General features: G+C 38.2%; 1 protein-coding gene and 1 long non-coding RNA gene across 3 annotated transcripts; both read left to right on the forward strand.

Moving 5' to 3' along the window:
• The first annotated feature begins 7,987 nt into the window (after positions 1 to 7,987).
• LOC114156613 (uncharacterized) lies at positions 7,988 to 22,895 on the forward strand. Of its 2 annotated transcripts, XR_003597975.1 has the most exons (6): positions 7,988 to 9,130; positions 9,596 to 9,924; positions 10,023 to 10,181; positions 21,184 to 21,512; positions 21,611 to 21,769; positions 22,044 to 22,895. It is a non-coding gene; the product is annotated as an uncharacterized LOC114156613 (long non-coding RNA). The 2 variants fall into 2 exon arrangements; XR_003597976.1 differs by lacking the exons at positions 7,988 to 9,130; positions 9,596 to 9,924; positions 10,023 to 10,181 and adding an exon at positions 19,555 to 20,718.
• On the forward strand, positions 14,974 to 19,311 carry LOC114156612 (protein IWS1 homolog). The gene is made up of 2 exons (XM_028037144.1): positions 14,974 to 15,216; positions 17,827 to 19,311. Exons 1-2 carry the CDS (start codon positions 15,171 to 15,173, stop codon positions 19,167 to 19,169), a joined length of 1,389 nt encoding a protein of 462 aa, XP_027892945.1. The 5' UTR covers positions 14,974 to 15,170; the 3' UTR covers positions 19,170 to 19,311.
• Positions 22,896 to 24,487: the final 1,592 nt, after the last annotated feature.

The raw sequence follows: 24,487 nt of genomic DNA on the forward strand, positions 1-24,487 counted from the left end.
GCAGAAAAGACACAAACTCTCTAGAATGACATCATTGGTTTCCATAAAATTGATAACTTTTTAAATTTGCTCTTTAAAGAGCAAAGTCTCATTTGAACATTGTGAACTGTTGATAAGAAATCCAAAACTTCTGCATGACTGTAGCCGTCATGAAAGTACATCTTAATCAGATCCTCTTCTGAGAGCGAGTCCAGCACCGACCCTGTAAAACAAAATAGAGCAGAATAGAAATTCTTTTACTGTCCAACAATGGAGAAATTCAGGAGCTAAACTAACAATTAAAGCAGTTCGGTTCACATGAAGATAGAAGATAAAATATGTAAAAACAGAGTAAAATGCTGTAAAGGCAAAAATTCAACGCAAGTACTGTGGAGTTATTAAAAGTAGAATATAAATAGTGTACTCAAAAGTAATGTACAGTAAAGTATGTTAATTTTAAAATATTCAAAAATCAGAATCAGAATATATTTACTGATAACTAGCTGGTATTTCCATCTATGGCTGGTTGAACCAAGAGAACTTCAAGACTATTTACTGATGTCTTCACCTTGTGCCAAGAACCGAACATTTTTCCCACATGAAAAGCAGAACATTTGAACTGTCCCTAGATTTTGACCACAGAAGACAAAAAACTTAAAACATGGCCACCTAAAAAAAAAAAGAGGGACAGTTGAAACCAGATATTTATACACCAAGAACAAGATACAAACATCTCTCTGTCTGTATAGATAGATTGATATCTATCTATGGAGCAGGGCGCCACCACGAAACTTGGGCCCCATGACAAAAAATTAAATTTGGCCCCCCTGCTGTTACAATTTGTTGAGTCTATTTGACCCATAAAAAGCGGCACAATTTTAAAGGCATGCAACTGCCTTGCTTTCTTGTCATGACAGTTTGTTATGAGACAGATAATCTGTGAAAAGATGAATCTCCTCCTCCTCCCTGACCGACTACTGACGGCTAAAGATTGTGATTGACAGCGCTAAAACCCTCCTCATGCGTCTGATTGGTTGTTTGTAGAGAGCACTGGGAGAACTTGCATCCACACACACACCCACACACACACACACACTAACTTGAGTGACCTTCCATGCTTAGTTTACATAGTGCAGCATATTACTGTAAAAATCGTTCAAATATGAATAAACATAACAGTTTGTATCTTTCCCTTTCAGGTCGTAAGTTTTTCATATTTCCCAAAAACCACTTGAATTTCAGGATGACGGACATTTTTCAGCGTGATCCTTTTAAACCAATTAGTGCCACAAAATGTTACCCAGTTTCATAATTTGGATTAACTATATATGTTATGTCATCTGCTTTTGACTATGGTGACTGTATTTCTAAAACTTTAGAGTTGTAGCAAAATAAGAGTCCAAAACTGAACTTGAGGACTTTGCAGTCTGCGAGACCAGACTGGAGAGACGGTCGTCTTTAGTGGTTAGCATTAGCTTTTTGTGTTTAGTGTTAGTTTCTGATACTTTTAATGAGCTTAGAGGTCTAGTGTTCGGTTCTACTTTTTTGTACATATCGTTATCTTACAATATTTTTACAATTTATTTGTGTTTAGTGTTAGCGTCTGCTTTTTTATGCTTAACATTAGCTTACTATATTTTTTTGTGTTTGGGGTTTTAGCATAAACGTCCACTAAGTTTTTATATGTTTAGTGGTTTGGTGGTAGATGACCCCCACAGAAAGGGGTCAACTGCTGACCCCACCCTATGGTTTTACTTGGTTTACCACTTCACGGCTGAATTTCTGTCCTTCCCAGTCACTTCCACTTCATCAGAATACCACTAATAGACCGTGGCATATTTAGTGGTCAAAAAAAATTGCACAAATAATCCAATTGATTCAAACAAACGACTCTTGACTTTTCCAAAGAGCATTTGGAAATGCAGGCATGACATGCAGGGTAGCAATTACTGAAAAGGGATAACGTTTGTGATCCATACCATGAACATATGGGAAAGCAGCAGTTTGGTTTAACTCTGAAGAAAAAAAGCTCTGCAGATCAGGTTCACTTTATATGTGTTGATAGAGAAGGTGAGGAGATGCTTTCAAGAAATGAGCTACAGTATGAAGAAGCTAGGTGTAGCCAAGAAGAATTTGAGTGCGGTGCCGGGATGCATGAAATTACTGAAGCTGAACAATATAAATTTAGAGTTAATCCTGCACAGCCACAGGCAGTGTTCAAGCAAGTTCCAGAGCAGAGCGTTGCCATGGGGAGAGAGGATGGAGACGAGGATATTCTGGAAGAGGAGGATAGCTGCATGAGTGACAGAAGGTTTACACGATGAAGGACGGGATGGGATGGGGAAAAAAAGAACGGGGGATGAAGATGGTTGCTTTGTTGTTTAAAGATGCAGCGTTGAGTATTTTCCAGGCACATGGTGCCATTTTCTAATGCAATTAAGTAACATAGCTAAGATCTTGAGTTTCTTGATCCAAACCCCAGCAGAGGGAGCGTCCACCTCTATCTACTGCTTCTTTACACCAGAGAATAAGATGCTGACCGGTGGATTCTACAAACCAGTGAGACAAATTAAATAATGCTGTGTCTTATATAATATAGTAAAACTGGTGAAACAGAACTGTGTGAGATGAAGTGGATAAAAACACAAACATTTTATAAAAGACCAAGTATGAAGACAAACATACAAAAACAAACCAACAAAACCAAAACACTGTAGCCAGCAAAGTTAATAATTCACCTTTTTAAATATCTTTACCTCAATCTTCCTCTTTTTCCAGGAACTGTGCTAGAGCAGACAGCTGAAGGGCAGGTGAAGATGATGGCACAGCTTTGAAGCTGTGGGCTGCGAGCTGCCACCTCCTGGACATCCGCTGGACATAAACAACTCTGACTGCACTGTGCAGCAACATTTATATACGCTTCAGAAATACCCTGTTCATCTTGTGATCAAAATGTTAAAATCCATTGAACATTATTCATGTCCCTGACATGTTGTAAGACAACTTGGCCTACAACAAAATCACCGTTTAAGTTTGAGTCTTTCCATAACTTATAAAAAATACATGATTAGATTTTGTTTTTAATAATATACATGCTAAAACTATGTTTGTTTGTTTTTTTGTTTGTTGCCTCTGCAGCATTGTGCAGTTGGGGCCCTATTGTTCAGACAATATTATTCTAATGCAGTTGATTACAAAATAATTATCACAGCCATTTTTTAAACTTTATTATTAACTAACAGCAACAGGAGATGGATGCAAGCACGTGCAATTTGCGCGAATGCACCAGCGCGTGCATTCGTCATTGAGCCTTCGTCAATGAAAGTCATGGAAACGACGTTAGCGTCGGAAACCCTATAAATGACGCCGACCTTCTGAATTCTTTCCTTTTGCTACGGGACTTTTGAAGGAGACGCCTGAAGGAGCCTAACGCCTCGGAAGGTTTGAACCTGTGGAGAAGTCTACTTTGCAAAACTTGCTGAAGAAGCGCTTGGTGAATTACGCACTTGCTGAAGAATCCCAAAACCCACGAAAGATGGATCCTGGCCAGGAGAAGGACCCGCAGGGGGATCAGCTGGAAGGTTCATATCATTCTTCTATTATTTTTATTAAACAAAAACAAGTTATTGCTAAAATAATAATGAATTGTTTAGTTTATTTTGTGTTTGTGTGCGTTTTTTTAAAAGAAATATTGCCTGCTGTATAAAAAAAGACAAGTAGCATTCTTGCTAGCATAGATCTTTCTCAACTAAGGAGTTTTTTTCTTGACTGAATTTCCAGGAAATGCCAGGAATGTTAAACTGGTGTAGTGATTTAAGAAACATATGTATTTTAGTTAATTATAGTCAAATTAGTTGAATTACTGTCAAATTCTTGAAAAAATTTGTTGGTTCGTGACCGTTATTTTTTGAAAAATACTCTGATAAACATTCAGTTTCCATGGAAACGCTAAATAAAATACATTAGCTATTTAATGTTACTTTAAAAAAACATTTAACAACATGTATTTTCCCCTTTGATAGCCTGTAATTTAATTTAGTTTTATTATTTGAAGAAAGAAACATGTAGCCTGTTTTTTTTTTTGTTTTGTTTGGAAAATTAGTTTGTTTTTGACCGTTATTTTTTGAAAAATACCGTGATACACACTCGGTATCCATGGATACGCATTAAATATTTAATATTACTTTAAAAAACATTTTTAAAAATGTATTTTCCCTATGACAAACTATGATTTAATTGTTTAGTTTTATTATTTTTTCAAGATAAGGACATGTTGATCTGGGGTTTTTAGCATCGCCAGGAATGCTAACATGGTGAATTGATTAGAAAAAGCTAAAACGGTCAAATTTAATCTAACAGTATCAGGTTTGAAGACTTTGTGGTCCAATACTTCGAAATTTTGTTGACTTCTTTGAAATATATAGCTTTAATAGGTCTTTTTTGCTTTTGTGGGATGAAACAAATATGTGAGTTAATTTAAATAGTTTAGTGACTTATGTGTTAGCTTATTGAAATTTGTGGATAAATGTCTGGGATGTTAGCACTAGTGTTTGAGAAAAATTGGTATACTGGTTTGGAAAAAAAAAACAACAAAACAAAACGGGAAAACTAGCTTATTCTTAACTGGTTTTTTTTAAATACCCTGACAAAACATGTTTGGTTTCCATGGCAATGACATCAGACTTGTAGAGGTTTATTAGAACACTCAAAGAGGCTTTACATAAAATCACTAATTTCCATTCATGCACATGTTCACACACTGATGATGATAAGCTAATGGATTGTAGCCACAGCTGTTATATCAAACCATTGGCCCTTCTGACCAACACCAGCAGGAAAGTGGGAGAAGAGTCTTGACCAAGGACACAACGACAAAGGCAGGCCATTGCAGGGCAAACTCCTACCACTGTCGCCCCAGTAATAAGCATTATATGTGTGTGTGTGTGTGTGTGTGCGCGCGCACGTGTGTGTCTGTGTCGTAGTGATCATCAATCAAAGCTGATTTTCAAATACAAAATAATGATTTCTTTGTGAAAATTAGCTTTTATGACTTTGGTGTCTAATTCTTGGCAAGCTGGATGGTTCTTTGTCCATTTTTTTGAAAAATGCCCAACCATATTTAGTTTCCATGGATACATTGGGGAAATTATATAAAATGACTTCAATAAAAAGTTAAGAAAGACAAAAACTTAGGAAGGTATAATTTGCATTTTTGGGATGCAACATATTTGTGAGTTAATTGAATTTGTTTTGTGATTTATATGCTAGTTGTTTGAAATTTTGGAAAATGTCAGTAATGCTGACTGTAGTTGTTTTTAAAAAAAATAAGTTTTGGAACCAGCTTTTCGAAAATGTAGTATATGTAGTCTCCATGGATACATTGATTAAATGACAACAGACAACTTTATTCTTAGAAAAAATCTCTAAAGAACAATCAATGTGTGCCTATTGATTTCACAAAGTAACTAAATTATTTATTGTAATTACTCAAGATCAGAAAACAGTGTTTTGTTCCATTGCATTTTAGTGATGTATCATTTTCAGAAGTTACTTGAATGTTGGCCTGTTTATTTACAGTAGATCCCCAGTCTTTAGACTCTGATTTTTACAGATGTACATTTCTGCTGTTGGCTATATGTAGGGGTATATAGGTATTTATTCATACTGTAGGATTTACTGACGGGGTGTCAGAGTAGCTGTTGATGTGATTCTGAAAATTTGTGGAGCTCAGAGGATTTTAATTTAATTAACTACAGTTAACATTTTAGTCATTTAAAAATTCTAATGGAAACATTAATTATTTTTCAATTCTTTTATAGTGTTAAAGTTATGTAAGCAGTAATTTAAGTTTAATAGTAATGAATGACTCATGTTTCTTGTTTTGTCTGTTAAGATAAAACTTACCTGTTCAGCAGCATCAAAGATTTGTGAGAGTTATAGGAGGGTAAACTGAGTAACTTGTTGCAGTGTTTTATTTTATTCACACTAATGGTACAATGTAAGATTAAAGGTATTTTATTAGCTATTAAAAAGTCCTCAACACAGCACATACTTCTTTAATTTATATTTAGACATTCTCAAACCTGGGTTAGTGTATTTTGGTATTTCAGTGTTCTCTTTAAACATTGCTTTGGATTTTTGTGAAGGTCTTGATGCTGAACGATGGTTTTTTCTTGTTTTCCTTCACAGCTCATAGTGTAGGTCTTCCAGCAGACGGATCCCCAACGTTGAAGGAACATCCAGACGATGGTAAGGATCTTGGTAAGGTGTGGTCAAATGTTTTCCAAGAAATCATGTCAGACAACATGGTTTCTGGAGATCATGCAGAGGAGTCGAGGTGTAGTTCACCTCCGCAGTCTGTTGACTGTAGTACCAGCTCCAGTGGTAGCTCCAGTCAAGATGACTGGGCTAGCAGTTTCAGTGGTAGCTGTATTAGCAGCTCCAGTCGTAGCTCTATTACCGTCTTCAGTGAAGATGAGGTAGGTAGTGACTGGACTAGCAGTTACGGTAATATCAGTACTACCAGCTGCAGTCCAACAGTAGACCGTCCTTACGCTGAGCTCGAGATGGCTCAGAAGCTTCAAGAGGGCATTTTTCAATTGACCTCACTTGAAGAGCCTGTTTTGAGTCCAGATGACTGCAGACCTTTTGGTATCTCGCAACGTCATCAGGTAGGTTTGGTAGGGGATGTGACTCGTGTGACATCTGCGACCGGCATAAGCAGAAAGAGGACAAAGGACAGTGACTCTGAAGAGGAGCCCCCTGCCAAGAGGACCAGGGACAGTGACTCTGAAGAGGAGCCCCCTGCCAAGAGGACCAGGGACAGTTTTGATGAAAAGGAGCCCCCTGCCAAGAGGACCAGGGACAGTGACACTGAAGAGGAGCCCCCTGCCAAGAGGACCAGGGACAGTGACGCTGAAGAGGAGTCCCCTGCCAAGAGGACCAGGGACAGTGACTCTGAAGAGGAGCCCCCTGCCAAGAGGACCAGGGACAGTGACGCTGAAGAGGAGCCCCCTGCCAAGAGGACCAGGGACAGTGACGCTGAAGAGGAGCCCCCTGCCAAGAGGACCAGGGACAGTGACTCTGAAGAGGAGCCCACTGCCAAGAGGACCAGGGACAGTGACGCTGAAGAGGAGCCCTCTGCTAAAAGCACCAGGGAGCAGCAGCCTAGAGATGAGCTCCCCTCCAAGAGGACCAGGGACAGTGGTACTGAAGAGGAGATCCCTGCCAAGAGGTCCAGGAACAGCGATGATGAAGAGGAACCTGTTCTCAGTCCCTCCACAAATACATTGTGTGAGGATTCTTTTCAGTCCTCCCCTGTCTCCAGTCCCTCGCCCATGCCATTCTGGGTGGATCCCATTTTTTCACCCATCAGTCTTTCACCTAAGAGTGCATGTGAGGATCCCATTCTGTCCTCCCCTGTCTTCAGTCCCTCACCAAGATTGCCATGTGAAGGTCCCATTATGTCAATCTATGCCATCAGTCCCCCAATCAGTGAAGATTCTGTTTTGTCATCCCCTGTCCTCAACTGTCCACCAAGGACAGTGTGTGAGGATCCCATTGTGTCTTCTCCTGCCATTAGTACTTCCCCATCAACATATTGCAAAGTTCCAAGTTTGACATTCCCTTGCATATGTGTCTGTATGAAGTCTCAAATGGAAAAAGAAGAGGAACCAATGCCTTCAACATCTGGAATTGGATCTGACAGAATTAGAGGAAGAGAGAGTTCCAGACAAGTGTATTTTAGACCTCACTACGACTTGTCAAGTGATGACTCTGATTAGATTGGGTTCTTGAAAAACTGAAGACCTACCGGAGAAGTCCCATTAGGATAACGTAATTTCTCTGTTGTTTTTGTTAAAGCCAATGGCTTTCTAGCAGGACCGAGGATGCCTTAGGTAGCGCCTTGCACCGGGGCTTTTCTTTATCCCGCTGCTAGATGTTTCATTTTAGATGTTAAGGATTCTAGCAGGACCGAGGATGCCTTAGGTAGCGCCTTGCGCCGGGGCTTTTCTTTATCCCGCTGCTAGATGTTTCATTTTAGATGTTAAGGATTCTAGCTGGACAGGCAATGCTGACTTTTTTGCTGTTGATGAATGTATGACTAAATGCTGGCGGATGCTAATTTAAATTTCTGAGGAACAAGACCTTACTGCTGAACAAAAAACACTAAAAGGAGTCGGACATGGATGGTGCGTAAAAGACAAATGCTAAAAGGAATAAGACAACGCCACAGGATTAATACTAAATCTAAACCAATCTTGCTGGGCAAAAATCAAACCAACAACAATTAAGACAACGCAGCTCCGGACACTGGAATCAATACAATTGAGACAACACTGCTGCAAATGAAACTCTAAAATTTAAACAATATTTCTGACAGTTCTAATTTTTAAGACATAATAAATTCAATATAATATGCAATACAATATAATCGGTTGAGCTCTGGTGTAAACGGATTGAAACAGCGGTTTTAAAGTTATAATCATTCTGGTCTGGACATTATAAAATCCACAGGGAGTGAAGCGTTTTACGTATGAAATAACAGTAACAACGGGAGTTAATTTAAATGTTCATAGATGAAAGAGGAAGAGAGAAATAGGCAGGACCTTTGGATCCCGGATATGAACTGTTGATCCACGGATCAATCATTTGGCGGCTGGATTCCAAAACCCTCAAGGCCACATGTTAAAATGAGCAAGACATTTAAACTCAGGCGATAATTTTAAAAGTAAGTAATGCTGCTGGGTGTCAAACCTAAAATCTCTTAAGACTGAGAAGAGACAACGCTTTTCTGGACAAATTCATTTCTCTAAGGATGGAGACAACGCTTCTCAAGTAGTGAGAAATTTAAATCTTTTAGGACTAATATGATGTCACGGTGGACAAATTAAAATGTAGAGGAATTAAAACAACCCCGCGGAGTACAAATTAAAATCTTTAAGGATAAAAGAAAAAGACAGAAATAAATGCCAAGTTTCAGGGTGTAATAGCGGTGCTTCCCCACACGGTGCGCTCTAATATAGTAAATTGTTCTCACCTGTACCTTCATTAATCCAGTCTCCCAGTTTTAATCTTCCAGGTTTTAGCTGCTCATCGCTGGATTCTTTCGTGGTTGTCCATGTGGTTCCTGTCCTCCTGGTTCCTGTTTGTAAGTTTTTGCATTCCACAACACGTAATACTGCTGGCCTCCTGCTGGCACTGGGACCATCAGCTTTACTAAATAAACATAGAAAGAAATTCACTATTAGTAGAAAGTGTTCCTCCATATAGAGTTCAAATTTACATTAAGTAAGGAAAGTTTTCCTGATAATATTTTGTATTAGAGACTTAATTAAAGCATCAAATAAGAAATTAGAAGACAGAGGAGAAGATAGACAGAATTTGTGATTGAGGGATTTAATTAAGAGCTTTTATGCAGAGGGAAACTAGAGAACAGGGTCAGAGGGAAGGAAAATAAACTATTAATCTCATAAAACAAATAGTTTCTATGGCCATATTCATGTGTTGCAACACAGAAAGATCACAAAAAGAGAATAGACTTTAAAAACTACAGATACTAGTCTCTGATCCAAGATCCAAACTTCTCAAATCTCTGATGTTCTGATCATCCCAGGTTGGATCTCCTGAGCCTGGAATCCTCCACCTTCAACACCGTCTGTCAGGTGGAGGAAGATAAGAGAACCCAGTTGACGAAAAAAGTAAGAACATTTCTATCTACAAAACATAACTAAACATTTCAGATGGAGCTGCATAGAGTTGAGCTGAAAGTTACAAACTGGTTCTGTCTGCTGTCCATGATTATTTTCCTCTTTAACTCTGTTGTCTTTTCTCTTTATTTCATTTCTCTGTCAACTCATGTCACATGACTTGAGTTGACCAACAAATAAAACAGAAGACCTGCTCCACCTGCTGATCTACTGGTTGGAAGAGATTGTGGAAAAGGTGAGGACATGATGATGACTTGATCAGAAAGTCTCCTTCAATCATCTGTTATTTAGACTGAATGTGTGTCTGATTATGTGTTGATTCTCCAACATCAGCGAGACAAGACAACAACTTTTGACTAATGAGGAGAGAGAAGACACAGAGGACTGAGGAGACGCAGAAAATCCTGCTGGAAATCAATAAAAATGTTTCCTGATGGAACAGGGGGACGGCTGAGGACAGGACACAACATAAAGAGACAGAGACCATGTGAAGTAGGTCCTTCAATAACAAACCAAGATTTTTTCAACTATGTTAATTTAGTTACTATTTTGTTGCAGTTAAAACAAGTGAATGTAGGGTAAGAATCGACAGTAGCCAGCAGACAAATAAGTAAGAACCTGATTCAAGTGCTTTGCAATATTTGCTGTGCTAAACAAAAAACAAGATTAGAGATATTAATGTTTATGTATGACTGTAAAACACATCCATTTGATAACATGCTCTTTTTAGCATCAGTAAGTGATGTTTGTACTAAATGTTTTCTAGATTCAAGGATGGCCTTTCAACCCTGGATTTCATTTATGCTTTGGAGCTTCATGCTTCTGTGTTCAGGCCCTTTGTGTGCGGAAAAGCTGACATCAGAAATGTGAGAGGAAATCTTTGAAGTTCAGCTCAGCGAAAAGGGCAGCACCAGACGACAAGAAGAAACCAGACTGCTAGGATTCTCCTTGAGACAGACCAAACCTCGCTTTCCTGTTCAAACTCTGACAAGATACCAAAGCCCAAGACATACGATCAGTTTCAAAGAAGACATGAACTTTGAATTACAAAACTCTTTGGACTTTATTAAGTTCAAATACAGAATCACAAAACATAAATGTGGATGTTGGCCTGTGAAGGCAGATGTTAACTTGTGAAACCTGCTCTGTCAAAGTTCTGACTCTGCTGCATTGTGGTTGTTTGACAACCTTTAAATTTTAGACTCATTTATTTCCAAGTCCACCATGTTTTCTAGTCTTGTGTAGTTTTCCACATAGGATTCCCAAGTTAGTGGATGCACTAGGCCACTGTCTCTGGAGGTCCTCAAACTGTCCCTAAAGACGGTCATGGCCACATTGACTGCTGATTGACTCGGTCATAAACTGTCCCAATTCCTCCTGGGAGTCTGGGAACCTACAGTCTGTTCTGCCAAACCCAGGAGTAAAATATGCATCAAAACAGGACACATAGTTTAGTTATATATTTATATTTCTTCATTCAACTGTCACTACCAACTGCTACGACTATTGTTGAAAACTGTTGTAATGTTTAATTGTATTTACATATAAATATTAGAAATGAAAATGTTTATGTCATCAGAAACTGTTCCAATAAAAAGTGACATATTATTAACACATGGCTGATTTTTTTAAATTTTTTTTTATGACATATTATTTTCGAAAGCTGCCAAACAGGCAACAAATTAACCAGATATTAATTAAATAAATGAGAAAAACAACAACAAAAATCTTGTTAGGTAGGTGGTACATGACATCCGGTTTAACAGATGAACAGTGAGACTGTTTAGCAGGACTGATGGTATTTGTAGTCCATCTTTTCTTGCTTTCATCAGTGTCACATTGCAGCAAACCCATGAACACAAACCGTGTCTGTTCATGACTGCCACTAAAGACGTGTCTCTGCTTCAGATCATCCAGAACTGGGACTAACAACAAACCAAAGTTATAGTAAATGAAGAAAAATTTCAGCAGAAAAGACACAAACTCTCTAGAATGACATCATTGGTTTCCATAAAATTGATAACTTTTTAAATTTGCTCTTTAAAGAGCAAAGTCTCATTTGAACATTGTGAACTGTTGATAAGAAATCCAAAACTTCTGCATGACTGTAGCCGTCATGAAAGTACATCTTAATCAGATCCTCTTCTGAGAGCGAGTCCAGCACCGACCCTGTAAAACAAAATAGAGCAGAATAGAAATTCTTTTACTGTCCAACAATGGAGAAATTCAGGAGCTAAACTAACAATTAAAGCAGTTCGGTTCACATGAAGATAGAAGATAAAATATGTAAAAACAGAGTAAAATGCTGTAAAGGCAAAAATTCAACGCAAGTACTGTGGAGTTATTAAAAGTAGAATATAAATAGTGTACTCAAAAGTAATGTACAGTAAAGTATGTTAATTTTAAAATATTCAAAAATCAGAATCAGAATATATTTACTGATAACTAGCTGGTATTTCCATCTATGGCTGGTTGAACCAAGAGAACTTCAAGACTATTTACTGATGTCTTCACCTTGTGCCAAGAACCGAACATTTTTCCCACATGAAAAGCAGAACATTTGAACTGTCCCTAGATTTTGACCACAGAAGACAAAAAACTTAAAACATGGCCACCTAAAAAAAAAAAGAGGGACAGTTGAAACCAGATATTTATACACCAAGAACAAGATACAAACATCTCTCTGTCTGTATAGATAGATTGATATCTATCTATGGAGCAGGGCGCCACCACGAAACTTGGGCCCCATGACAAAAAATTAAATTTGGCCCCCCTGCTGTTACAATTTGTTGAGTCTATTTGACCCATAAAAAGCGGCACAATTTTAAAGGCATGCAACTGCCTTGCTTTCTTGTCATGACAGTTTGTTATGAGACAGATAATCTGTGAAAAGATGAATCTCCTCCTCCTCCCTGACCGACTACTGACGGCTAAAGATTGTGATTGACAGCGCTAAAACCCTCCTCATGCGTCTGATTGGTTGTTTGTAGAGAGCACTGGGAGAACTTGCATCCACACACACACCCACACACACACACACACTAACTTGAGTGACCTTCCATGCTTAGTTTACATAGTGCAGCATATTACTGTAAAAATCGTTCAAATATGAATAAACATAACAGTTTGTATCTTTCCCTTTCAGGTCGTAAGTTTTTCATATTTCCCAAAAACCACTTGAATTTCAGGATGACGGACATTTTTCAGCGTGATCCTTTTAAACCAATTAGTGCCACAAAATGTTACCCAGTTTCATAATTTGGATTAACTATATATGTTATGTCATCTGCTTTTGACTATGGTGACTGTATTTCTAAAACTTTAGAGTTGTAGCAAAATAAGAGTCCAAAACTGAACTTGAGGACTTTGCAGTCTGCGAGACCAGACTGGAGAGACGGTCGTCTTTAGTGGTTAGCATTAGCTTTTTGTGTTTAGTGTTAGTTTCTGATACTTTTAATGAGCTTAGAGGTCTAGTGTTCGGTTCTACTTTTTTGTACATATCGTTATCTTACAATATTTTTACAATTTATTTGTGTTTAGTGTTAGCGTCTGCTTTTTTATGCTTAACATTAGCTTACTATATTTTTTTGTGTTTGGGGTTTTAGCATAAACGTCCACTAAGTTTTTATATGTTTAGTGGTTTGGTGGTAGATGACCCCCACAGAAAGGGGTCAACTGCTGACCCCACCCTATGGTTTTACTTGGTTTACCACTTCACGGCTGAATTTCTGTCCTTCCCAGTCACTTCCACTTCATCAGAATACCACTAATAGACCGTGGCATATTTAGTGGTCAAAAAAAATTGCACAAATAATCCAATTGATTCAAACAAACGACTCTTGACTTTTCCAAAGAGCATTTGGAAATGCAGGCATGACATGCAGGGTAGCAATTACTGAAAAGGGATAACGTTTGTGATCCATACCATGAACATATGGGAAAGCAGCAGTTTGGTTTAACTCTGAAGAAAAAAAGCTCTGCAGATCAGGTTCACTTTATATGTGTTGATAGAGAAGGTGAGGAGATGCTTTCAAGAAATGAGCTACAGTATGAAGAAGCTAGGTGTAGCCAAGAAGAATTTGAGTGCGGTGCCGGGATGCATGAAATTACTGAAGCTGAACAATATAAATTTAGAGTTAATCCTGCACAGCCACAGGCAGTGTTCAAGCAAGTTCCAGAGCAGAGCGTTGCCATGGGGAGAGAGGATGGAGACGAGGATATTCTGGAAGAGGAGGATAGCTGCATGAGTGACAGAAGGTTTACACGATGAAGGACGGGATGGGATGGGGAAAAAAAGAACGGGGGATGAAGATGGTTGCTTTGTTGTTTAAAGATGCAGCGTTGAGTATTTTCCAGGCACATGGTGCCATTTTCTAATGCAATTAAGTAACATAGCTAAGATCTTGAGTTTCTTGATCCAAACCCCAGCAGAGGGAGCGTCCACCTCTATCTACTGCTTCTTTACACCAGAGAATAAGATGCTGACCGGTGGATTCTACAAACCAGTGAGACAAATTAAATAATGCTGTGTTTTATATAATATAGTAAAACTGGTGAAACAGAACTGTGTGAGATGAAGTGGATAAAAACACAAACATTTTATAAAAGACCAAGTATGAAGACAAACATACAAAAACAAACCAACAAAACCAAAACACTGTAGCCAGCAAAGTTAATAATTCACCTTTTTAAATATCTTTACCTCAATCTTCCTCTTTTTCCAGGAACTGTGCTAGAGCAGACAGCTGAAGGGCAGGTGAAGATGATGGCACAGCTTTGAAGCTGTGGGCTGCGAGCTGCCACCTCCTGGACATCCGCTGGACATAAACAACTCTGACTGCACTGTGCAGCAACATTTATATACGCTTCAGAAATACCCTGTTCATCTTGTGATCAAAATGTTAAAATCCATTGAACATTATTCATGTCCCTGACATGTTGTAAGACAACTTGGCCTACAACAAAATCACCGTTTAAGTTTGAGTCTTTCCATAACTTATAAAAAATACATGATTAGATTTTGTTTTTAATAATATACATGCTAAAACTATGTTTGTTTGTTTTTTTGTTTGTTGCCTCTGCAGCATTGTGCAGTTGGGGCCCTATTGTTCAGACAATATTATTCTAATGCAGTTGATTACAAAATAATTATCACAGCCATTTTTTAAACTTTATTATTAACTAACAGCAACAGGAGATGGATGCAAGCACGTGCAATTTGCGCGAATGCACCAGCGCGTGCATTCGTCATTGAGCCTTCTTCAATGAAAGTCATGGAAACGACGTTAGCGTCGGAAACCCTATAAATGACGCCGACCTTCTGAATTCTTTCCTTTTGCTACGGGACTTTTGAAGGAGACGCCTGAAGGAGCCTAACGCCTCGGAAGGTTTGAACCTGTGGAGAAGTCTACTTTGCAAAACTTGCTGAAGAAGCGCTTGGTGAATTACGCACTTGCTGAAGAATCCCAAAACCCACGAAAGATGGATCCTGGCCAGGAGAAGGACCCGCAGGGGGATCAGCTGGAAGGTTCATATCATTCTTCTATTATTTTTATTAAACAAAAACAAGTTATTGCTAAAATAATAATGAATTGTTTAGTTTATTTTGTGTTTGTGTGCGTTTTTTTAAAAGAAATATTGCCTGCTGTATAAAAAAAGACAAGTAGCATTCTTGCTAGCATAGATCTTTCTCAACTAAGGAGTTTTTTTCTTGACTGAATTTCCAGGAAATGTCAGGAATGTTAAACTGGTGTAGTGATTTAAGAAACATATGTATTTTAGTTAATTATAGTCAAATTAGTTGAATTACTGTCAAATTCTTGAAAAAATTTGTTGGTTCGTGACCGTTATTTTTTGAAAAATACTCTGATAAACATTCAGTTTCCATGGAAACGCTAAATAAAATACATTAGCTATTTAATGTTACTTTAAAAAAACATTTAACAACATGTATTTTCCCCTTTGATAGCCTGTAATTTAATTTAGTTTTATTATTTGAAGAAAGAAACATGTAGCCTGTTTTTTTTTTTGTTTTGTTTGGAAAATTAGTTTGTTTTTGACCGTTATTTTTTGAAAAATACCGTGATACACACTCGGTATCCATGGATACGCATTAAATATTTAATATTACTTTAAAAAACATTTTTAAAAATGTATTTTCCCTATGACAAACTATGATTTAATTGTTTAGTTTTATTATTTTTTCAAGATAAGGACATGTTGATCTGGGGTTTTTAGCATCGCCAGGAATGCTAACATGGTGAATTGATTAGAAAAAGCTAAAACGGTCAAATTTAATCTAACAGTATCAGGTTTGAAGACTTTGTGGTCCAATACTTCGAAATTTTGTTGACTTCTTTGAAATATATAGCTTTAATAGGTCTTTTTTGCTTTTGTGGGATGAAACAAATATGTGAGTTAATTTAAATAGTTTAGTGACTTATGTGTTAGCTTATTGAAATTTGTGGATAAATGTCTGGGATGTTAGCACTAGTGTTTGAGAAAAATTGGTATACTGGTTTGGAAAAAAAAAACAACAAAACAAAACGGGAAAACTAGCTTATTCTTAACTGGTTTTTTTTAAATACCCTGACAAAACATGTTTGGTTTCCATGGCAATGACATCAGACTTGTAGAGGTTTATTAGAACACTCAAAGAGGCTTTACATAAAATCACTAATTTCCATTCATGCACATGTTCACACACTGATGATGATAAGCTAATGGATTGTAGCCACAGCTGTTATATCAAACCATTGGCCCTTCTGACCAACACCAGCAGGAAAGTGGGAGAAGAGTCTTGACCAAGGACACAACGACAAAGGCAGGCCATTGCAGGGCAAACTCCTACCACTGTCGCCCCAGTAATAAGCATTATATGTGTGTGTGTGTGTGTGTGTGTGCGCGCGCACGTGTGTGTCTGTGTCGTAGTGATCATCAATCAAAGCTGATTTTCAAATACAAAATAATGATTTCTTTGTGAAAATTAGCTTTTATGACTTTGGTGTCTAATTCTTGGCAAGCTGGATGGTTCTTTGTCCATTTTTTTGAAAAATGCCCAACCATATTTAGTTTCCATGGATACATTGGGGAAATTATATAAAATGACTTCAATAAAAAGTTAAGAAAGACAAAAACTTAGGAAGGTATAATTTGCATTTTTGGGATGCAACATATTTGTGAGTTAATTGAATTTGTTTTGTGATTTATATGCTAGTTGTTTGAAATTTTGGAAAATGTCAGTAATGCTGACTGTAGTTGTTTTTAAAAAAAATAAGTTTTGGAACCAGCTTTTCGAAAATGTAGTATATGTAGTCTCCATGGATACATTGATTAAATGACAACAGACAACTTTATTCTTAGAAAAAATCTCTAAAGAACAATCAATGTGTGCCTATTGATTTCACAAAGTAACTAAATTATTTATTGTAATTACTCAAGATCAGAAAACAGTGTTTTGTTCCATTGCATTTTAGTGATGTATCATTTTCAGAAGTTACTTGAATGTTGGCCTGTTTATTTACAGTAGATCCCCAGTCTTTAGACTCTGATTTTTACAGATGTACATTTCTGCTGTTGGCTATATGTAGGGGTATATAGGTATTTATTCATACTGTAGGATTTACTGACGGGGTGTCAGAGTAGCTGTTGATGTGATTCTGAAAATTTGTGGAGCTCAGAGGATTTTAATTTAATTAACTACAGTTAACATTTTAGTCATTTAAAAATTCTAATGGAAACATTAATTATTTTTCAATTCTTTTATAGTGTTAAAGTTATGTAAGCAGTAATTTAAGTTTAATAGTAATGAATGACTCATGTTTCTTGTTTTGTCTGTTAAGATAAAACTTACCTGTTCAGCAGCATCAAAGATTTGTGAGAGTTATAGGAGGGTAAACTGAGTAACTTGTTGCAGTGTTTTATTTTATTCACACTAATGGTACAATGTAAGATTAAAGGTATTTTATTAGCTATTAAAAAGTCCTCAACACAGCACATACTTCTTTAATTTATATTTAGACATTCTCAAACCTGGGTTAGTGTATTTTGGTATTTCAGTGTTCTCTTTAAACATTGCTTTGGATTTTTGTGAAGGTCTTGATGCTGAACGATGGTTTTTTCTTGTTTTCCTTCACAGCTCATAGTGTAGGTCTTCCAGCAGACGGATCCCCAACGTTGAAGGAACATCCAGACGATGGTAAGGATCTTGGTAAGGTGTGGTCAAATGTTTTCCAAGAAATCATGTCAGACAACATGGTTTCTGGAGATCATGCAGAGGAGTCGAGGTGTAGTTCACCTCCGCAGTCTGTTGACTGTAGTACCAGCTCCAGTGGTAGCTCCAGTCAAGATGACTGGGCTAGCAGTTTCAGTGGTAGCTGTATTAGCAGCTCCAGTCGTAGCTCTATTACCGTCTTCAGTGAAGATGAGGTAGGTAGTGACTGGACTAGCAGTTACGGTAATATCAGTACTACCAGCTGCAGTCCAACAGTAGACCGTCCTTACGCTGAGCTCGAGATGGCTCAGAAGCTTCAAGAGGGCATTTTTCAATTGACCTCACTTGAAGAGCCTGTTTTGAGTCCAGATGACTGCAGACCTTTTGGTATCTCGCAACGTCATCAGGTAGGTTTGGTAGGGGATGTGACTCGTGTGACATCTGCGACCGGCATAAGCAGAAAGAGGACAAAGGACAGTGACTCTGAAGAGGAGCCCCCTGCCAAGAGGACCAGGGACAGTGACGCTGAAGAGGAGCCCCCTGCCAAGAGGACCAGGGACAGTGACTCTGAAGAGGAGCCCCCTGCCAAGAGGACCAGGGACAGTGACGCTGAAGAGGAGCCCTCTGCTAAAAGCACCAGGGAGCAGCAGCCTAGAGATGAGCTCCCCTCCAAGAGGACCAGGGACAGTGGTACTGAAGAGGAGATCCCTGCCAAGAGGTCCAGGAACAGCGATGATGAAGAGGAACCTGTTCTCAGTCCCTCCACAAATACATTGTGTGAGGATTCTTTTCAGTCCTCCCCTGTCTCCAGTCCCTCGCCCATGCCATTCTGGGTGGATCCCATTTTTTCACCCATCAGTCTTTCACCTAAGAGTGCATGTGAGGATCCCATTCTGTCCTCCCCTGTCTTCAGTCCCTCACCAAGATTGCCATGTGAAGGTCCCATTATGTCAATCTATGCCATCAGTCCCCCAATCAGTGAAGATTCTGTTTTGTCATCCCCTGTCCTCAACTGTCCACCAAGGACAGTGTGTGAGGATCCCATTGTGTCTTCTCCTGCCATTAGTACTTCCCCATCAACATATTGCAAAGTTCCAAGTTTGACATTCCCTTGCATATGTGTCTGTATGAAGTCTCAAATGGAAAAAGAAGAGGAACCAATGCCTTCAACATCTGGAATTGGATCTGACAGAATTAGAGGAAGAGAGAGTTCCAGACAAGTGTATTTTAGACCTCACTACGACTTGTCAAGTGATGACTCTGATTAGATTGGGTTCTTGAAAAACTGAAGACCTACCGGAGAAGTCCCATTAGGATAACGTAATTTCTCTGTTGTTTTTGTTAAAGCCAATGGCTTTCTAGCAGGACCGAGGATGCCTTAGGTAGCGCCTTGCACCGGGGCTTTTCTTTATCCCGCTGCTAGATGTTTCATTTTAGATGTTAAGGATTCTAGCAGGACCGAGGATGCCTTAGGTAGCGCCTTGCACCGGGGCTTTTCTTTATCCCGCTGCTAGATGTTTCATTTTAGATGTTAAGGATTCTAGCAGGACCGAGGATGCCTTAGGTAGCGCCTTGCGCCGGGGCTTTTCTTTATCCCGCTGCTAGATGTTTCATTTTAGAGGTTAAGGATTCTAGCAGGACCGAGGATGCCTTAGGTAGCGTCTTGCGCCGGGGCTTTTCTTTATCCCGCTGCTAGATGTTTCATTTTAGATGTTAAGGATTCTAGCTGGACAGGCAATGCTGACTTTTTTGCTGTTGATGAATGTATGACTAAATGCTGGCGGATGCTAATTTAAATTTCTGAGGAACAAGACCTTACTGCTGAACAAAAAACACTAAAAGGAGTCGGACATGGATGGTGCGTAAAAGACAAATGCTAAAAGGAATAAGACAACGCCACAGGATTAATACTAAATCTAAACCAATCTTGCTGGGCAAAAATCAAACCAACAACAATTAAGACAACGCAGCTCCGGACACTGGAATCAATACAATTGAGACAACACTGCTGCAAATGAAACTCTAAAATTTAAACAATATTTCTGACAGTTCTAATTTTTAAGACATAATAAATTCAATATAATATGCAATACAATATAATCGGTTGAGCTCTGGTGTAAACGGATTGAAACAGCGGTTTTAAAGTTATAATCATTCTGGTCTGGACATTATAAAATCCACAGGGAGTGAAGCGTTTTACGTATGAAATAACAGTAACAACGGGAGTTAATTTAAATGTTCATAGATGAAAGAGGAAGAGAGAAATAGGCAGGACCTTTGGATCCCGGATATGAACTGTTGATCCACGGATCAATCATTTGGCGGCTGGATTCCAAAACCCTCAAGGCCACATGTTAAAATGAGCAAGACATTTAAACTCAGGCGATAATTTTAAAAGTAAGTAATGCTGCTGGGTGTCAAACCTAAAATCTCTTAAGACTGAGAAGAGACAACGCTTTTCTGGACAAATTCATTTCTCTAAGGATGGAGACAACGCTTCTCAAGTAGTGAGAAATTTAAATCTTTTAGGACTAATATGATGTCACGGTGGACAAATTAAAATGTAGAGGAATTAAAACAACCCCGCGGAGTACAAATTAAAATCTTTAAGGATAAAAGAAAAAGACAGAAATAAATGCCAAGTTTCAGGGTGTAATAGCGGTGCTTCCCCACACGGTGCGCTCTAATATAGTAAATTGTTCTCACCTGTACCTTCATTAATCCAGTCTCCCAGTTTTAATCTTCCAGGTTTTAGCTGCTCATCGCTGGATTCTTTCGTGGTTGTCCATGTGGTTCCTGTCCTCCTGGTTCCTGTTTGTAAGTTTTTGCATTCCACAACACGTAATACTGCTGGCCTCCTGCTGGCACTGGGACCATCAGCTTTACTAAATAAACATAGAAAGAAATTCACTATTAGTAGAAAGTGTTCCTCCATATAGAGTTCAAATTTACATTAAGTAAGGAAAGTTTTCCTGATAATATTTTGTATTAGAGACTTAATTAAAGCATCAAATAAGAAATTAGAAGACAGAGGAGAAGATAGACAGAATTTGTGATTGAGGGATTTAATTAAGAGCTTTTATGCAGAGGGAAACTAGAGAACAGGGTCAGAGGGAAGGAAAATAAACTATTAATCTCATAAAACAAATAGTTTCTATGGCCATATTCATGTGTTGCAACACAGAAAGATCACAAAAAGAGAATAGACTTTAAAAACTACAGATACTAGTCTCTGATCCAAGATCCAAACTTCTCAAATCTCTGATGTTCTGATCATCCCAGGTTGGATCTCCTGAGCCTGGAATCCTCCACCTTCAACACCGTCTGTCAGGTGGAGGAAGATAAGAGAACCCAGTTGACGAAAAAAGTAAGAACATTTCTATCTACAAAACATAACTAAACATTTCAGATGGAGCTGCATAGAGTTGAGCTGAAAGTTACAAACTGGTTCTGTCTGCTGTCCATGATTATTTTCCTCTTTAACTCTGTTGTCTTTTCTCTTTATTTCATTTCTCTGTCAACTCATGTCACATGACTTGAGTTGACCAACAAATAAAACAGAAGACCTGCTCCACCTGCTGATCTACTGGTTGGAAGAGATTGTGGAAAAGGTGAGGACATGATGATGACTTGATCAGAAAGTCTCCTTCAATCATCTGTTATTTAGACTGAATGTGTGTCTGATTATGTGTTGATTCTCCAACATCAGCGAGACAAGACAACAACTTTTGACTAATGAGGAGAGAGAAGACACAGAGGACTGAGGAGACGCAGAAAATCCTGCTGGAAATCAATAAAAATGTTTCCTGATGGAACAGGGGGACGGCTGAGGACAGGACACAACATAAAGAGACAGAGACCATGTGAAGTAGGTCCTTCAATAACAAACCAAGATTTTTTCAACTATGTTAATTTAGTTACTATTTTGTTGCAGTTAAAACAAGTGAATGTAGGGTAAGAATCGACAGTAGCCAGCAGACAAATAAGTAAGAACCTGATTCAAGTGCTTTGCAATATTTGCTGTGCTAAACAAAAAACAAGATTAGAGATATTAATGTTTATGTATGACTGTAAAACACATCCATTTGATAACATGCTCTTTTTAGCATCAGTAAGTGATGTTTGTACTAAATGTTTTCTAGATTCAAGGATGGCCTTTCAACCCTGGATTTCATTTATGCTTTGGAGCTTCATGCTTCTGTGTTCAGGCCCTTTGTGTGCGGAAAAGCTGACATCAGAAATGTGAGAGGAAATCTTTGAAGTTCAGCTCAGCGAAAAGGGCAGCACCAGACGACAAGAAGAAACCAGACTGCTAGGATTCTCCTTGAGACAGACCAAACCTCGCTTTCCTGTTCAAACTCTGACAAGATACCAAAGCCCAAGACATACGATCAGTTTCAAAGAAGACATGAACTTTGAATTACAAAACTCTTTGGACTTTATTAAGTTCAAATACAGAATCACAAAACATAAATGTGGATGTTGGCCTGTGAAGGCAGATGTTAACTTGTGAAACCTGCTCTGTCAAAGTTCTGACTCTGCTGCATTGTGGTTGTTTGACAACCTTTAAATTTTAGACTCATTTATTTCCAAGTCCACCATGTTTTCTAGTCTTGTGTAGTTTTCCACATAGGATTCCCAAGTTAGTGGATGCACTAGGCCACTGTCTCTGGAGGTCCTCAAACTGTCCCTAAAGACGGTCATGGCCACATTGACTGCTGATTGACTCGGTCATAAACTGTCCCAATTCCTCCTGGGAGTCTGGGAACCTACAGTCTGTTCTGCCAAACCCAGGAGTAAAATATGCATCAAAACAGGACACATAGTTTAGTTATATATTTATATTTCTTCATTCAACTGTCACTACCAACTGCTACGACTATTGTTGAAAACTGTTGTAATGTTTAATTGTATTTACATATAAATATTAGAAATGAAAATGTTTATGTCATCAGAAACTGTTCCAATAAAAAGTGACATATTATTAACACATGGCTGATTTTTTTTTATTTTTTTTTATGACATATTATTTTCGAAAGCTGCCAAACAGGCAACAAATTAACCAGATATTAATTAAATAAATGAGAAAAACAACAACAAAAATCTTGTTAGGTAGGTGGTACATGACATCCGGTTTAACAGATGAACAGTGAGACTGTTTAGCAGGACTGATGGTATTTGTAGTCCATCTTTTCTTGCTTTCATCAGTGTCACATTGCAGCAAACCCATGAACACAAACCGTGTCTGTTCATGACTGCCACTAAAGACGTGTCTCTGCTTCAGATCATCCAGAACTGGGACTAACAACAAACCAAAGTTATAGTAAATGAAGAAAAATTTCAGCAGAAAAGACACAAACTCTCTAGAATGACATCATTGGTTTCCATAAAATTGATAACTTTTTAAATTTGCTCTTTAAAGAGCAAAGTCTCATTTGAACATTGTGAACTGTTGATAAGAAATCCAAAACTTCTGCATGACTGTAGCCGTCATGAAAGTACATCTTAATCAGATCCTCTTCTGAGAGCGAGTCCAGCACCGACCCTGTAAAACAAAATAGAGCAGAATAGAAATTCTTTTACTGTCCAACAATGGAGAAATTCAGGAGCTAAACTAACAATTAAAGCAGTTCGGTTCACATGAAGATAGAAGATAAAATATGTAAAAACAGAGTAAAATGCTGTAAAGGCAAAAATTCAACGCAAGTACTGTGGAGTTATTAAAAGTAGAATATAAATAGTGTACTCAAAAGTAATGTACAGTAAAGTATGTTAATTTTAAAATATTCAAAAATCAGAATCAGAATATATTTACTGATAACTAGCTGGTATTTCCATCTATGGCTGGTTGAACCAAGAGAACTTCAAGACTATTTACTGATGTCTTCACCTTGTGCCAAGAACCGAACATTTTTCCCACATGAAAAGCAGAACATTTGAACTGTCCCTAGATTTTGACCACAGAAGACAAAAAACTTAAAACATGGCCACCTAAAAAAAAAAAGAGGGACAGTTGAAACCAGATATTTATACACCAAGAACAAGATACAAACATCTCTCTGTCTGTATAGATAGATTGATATCTATCTATGGAGCAGGGCGCCACCACGAAACTTGGGCCCCATGACAAAAAATTAAATTTGGCCCCCCTGCTGTTACAATTTGTTGAGTCTATTTGACCCATAAAAAGCGGCACAATTTTAAAGGCATGCAACTGCCTTGCTTTCTTGTCATGACAGTTTGTTATGAGACAGATAATCTGTGAAAAGATGAATCTCCTCCTCCTCCCTGACCGACTACTGACGGCTAAAGATTGTGATTGACAGCGCTAAAACCCTCCTCATGCGTCTGATTGGTTGTTTGTAGAGAGCACTGGGAGAACTTGCATCCACACACACACCCACACACACACACACACTAACTTGAGTGACCTTCCATGCTTAGTTTACATAGTGCAGCATATTACTGTAAAAATCGTTCAAATATGAATAAACATAACAGTTTGTATCTTTCCCTTTCAGGTCGTAAGTTTTTCATATTTCCCAAAAACCACTTGAATTTCAGGATGACGGACATTTTTCAGCGT

The sequence above is a fragment of the Xiphophorus couchianus genome, chromosome 13, assembly GCF_001444195.1.
Source record: "Xiphophorus couchianus chromosome 13, X_couchianus-1.0, whole genome shotgun sequence".
Classification (NCBI taxonomy): domain Eukaryota; kingdom Metazoa; phylum Chordata; class Actinopteri; order Cyprinodontiformes; family Poeciliidae; genus Xiphophorus; species Xiphophorus couchianus.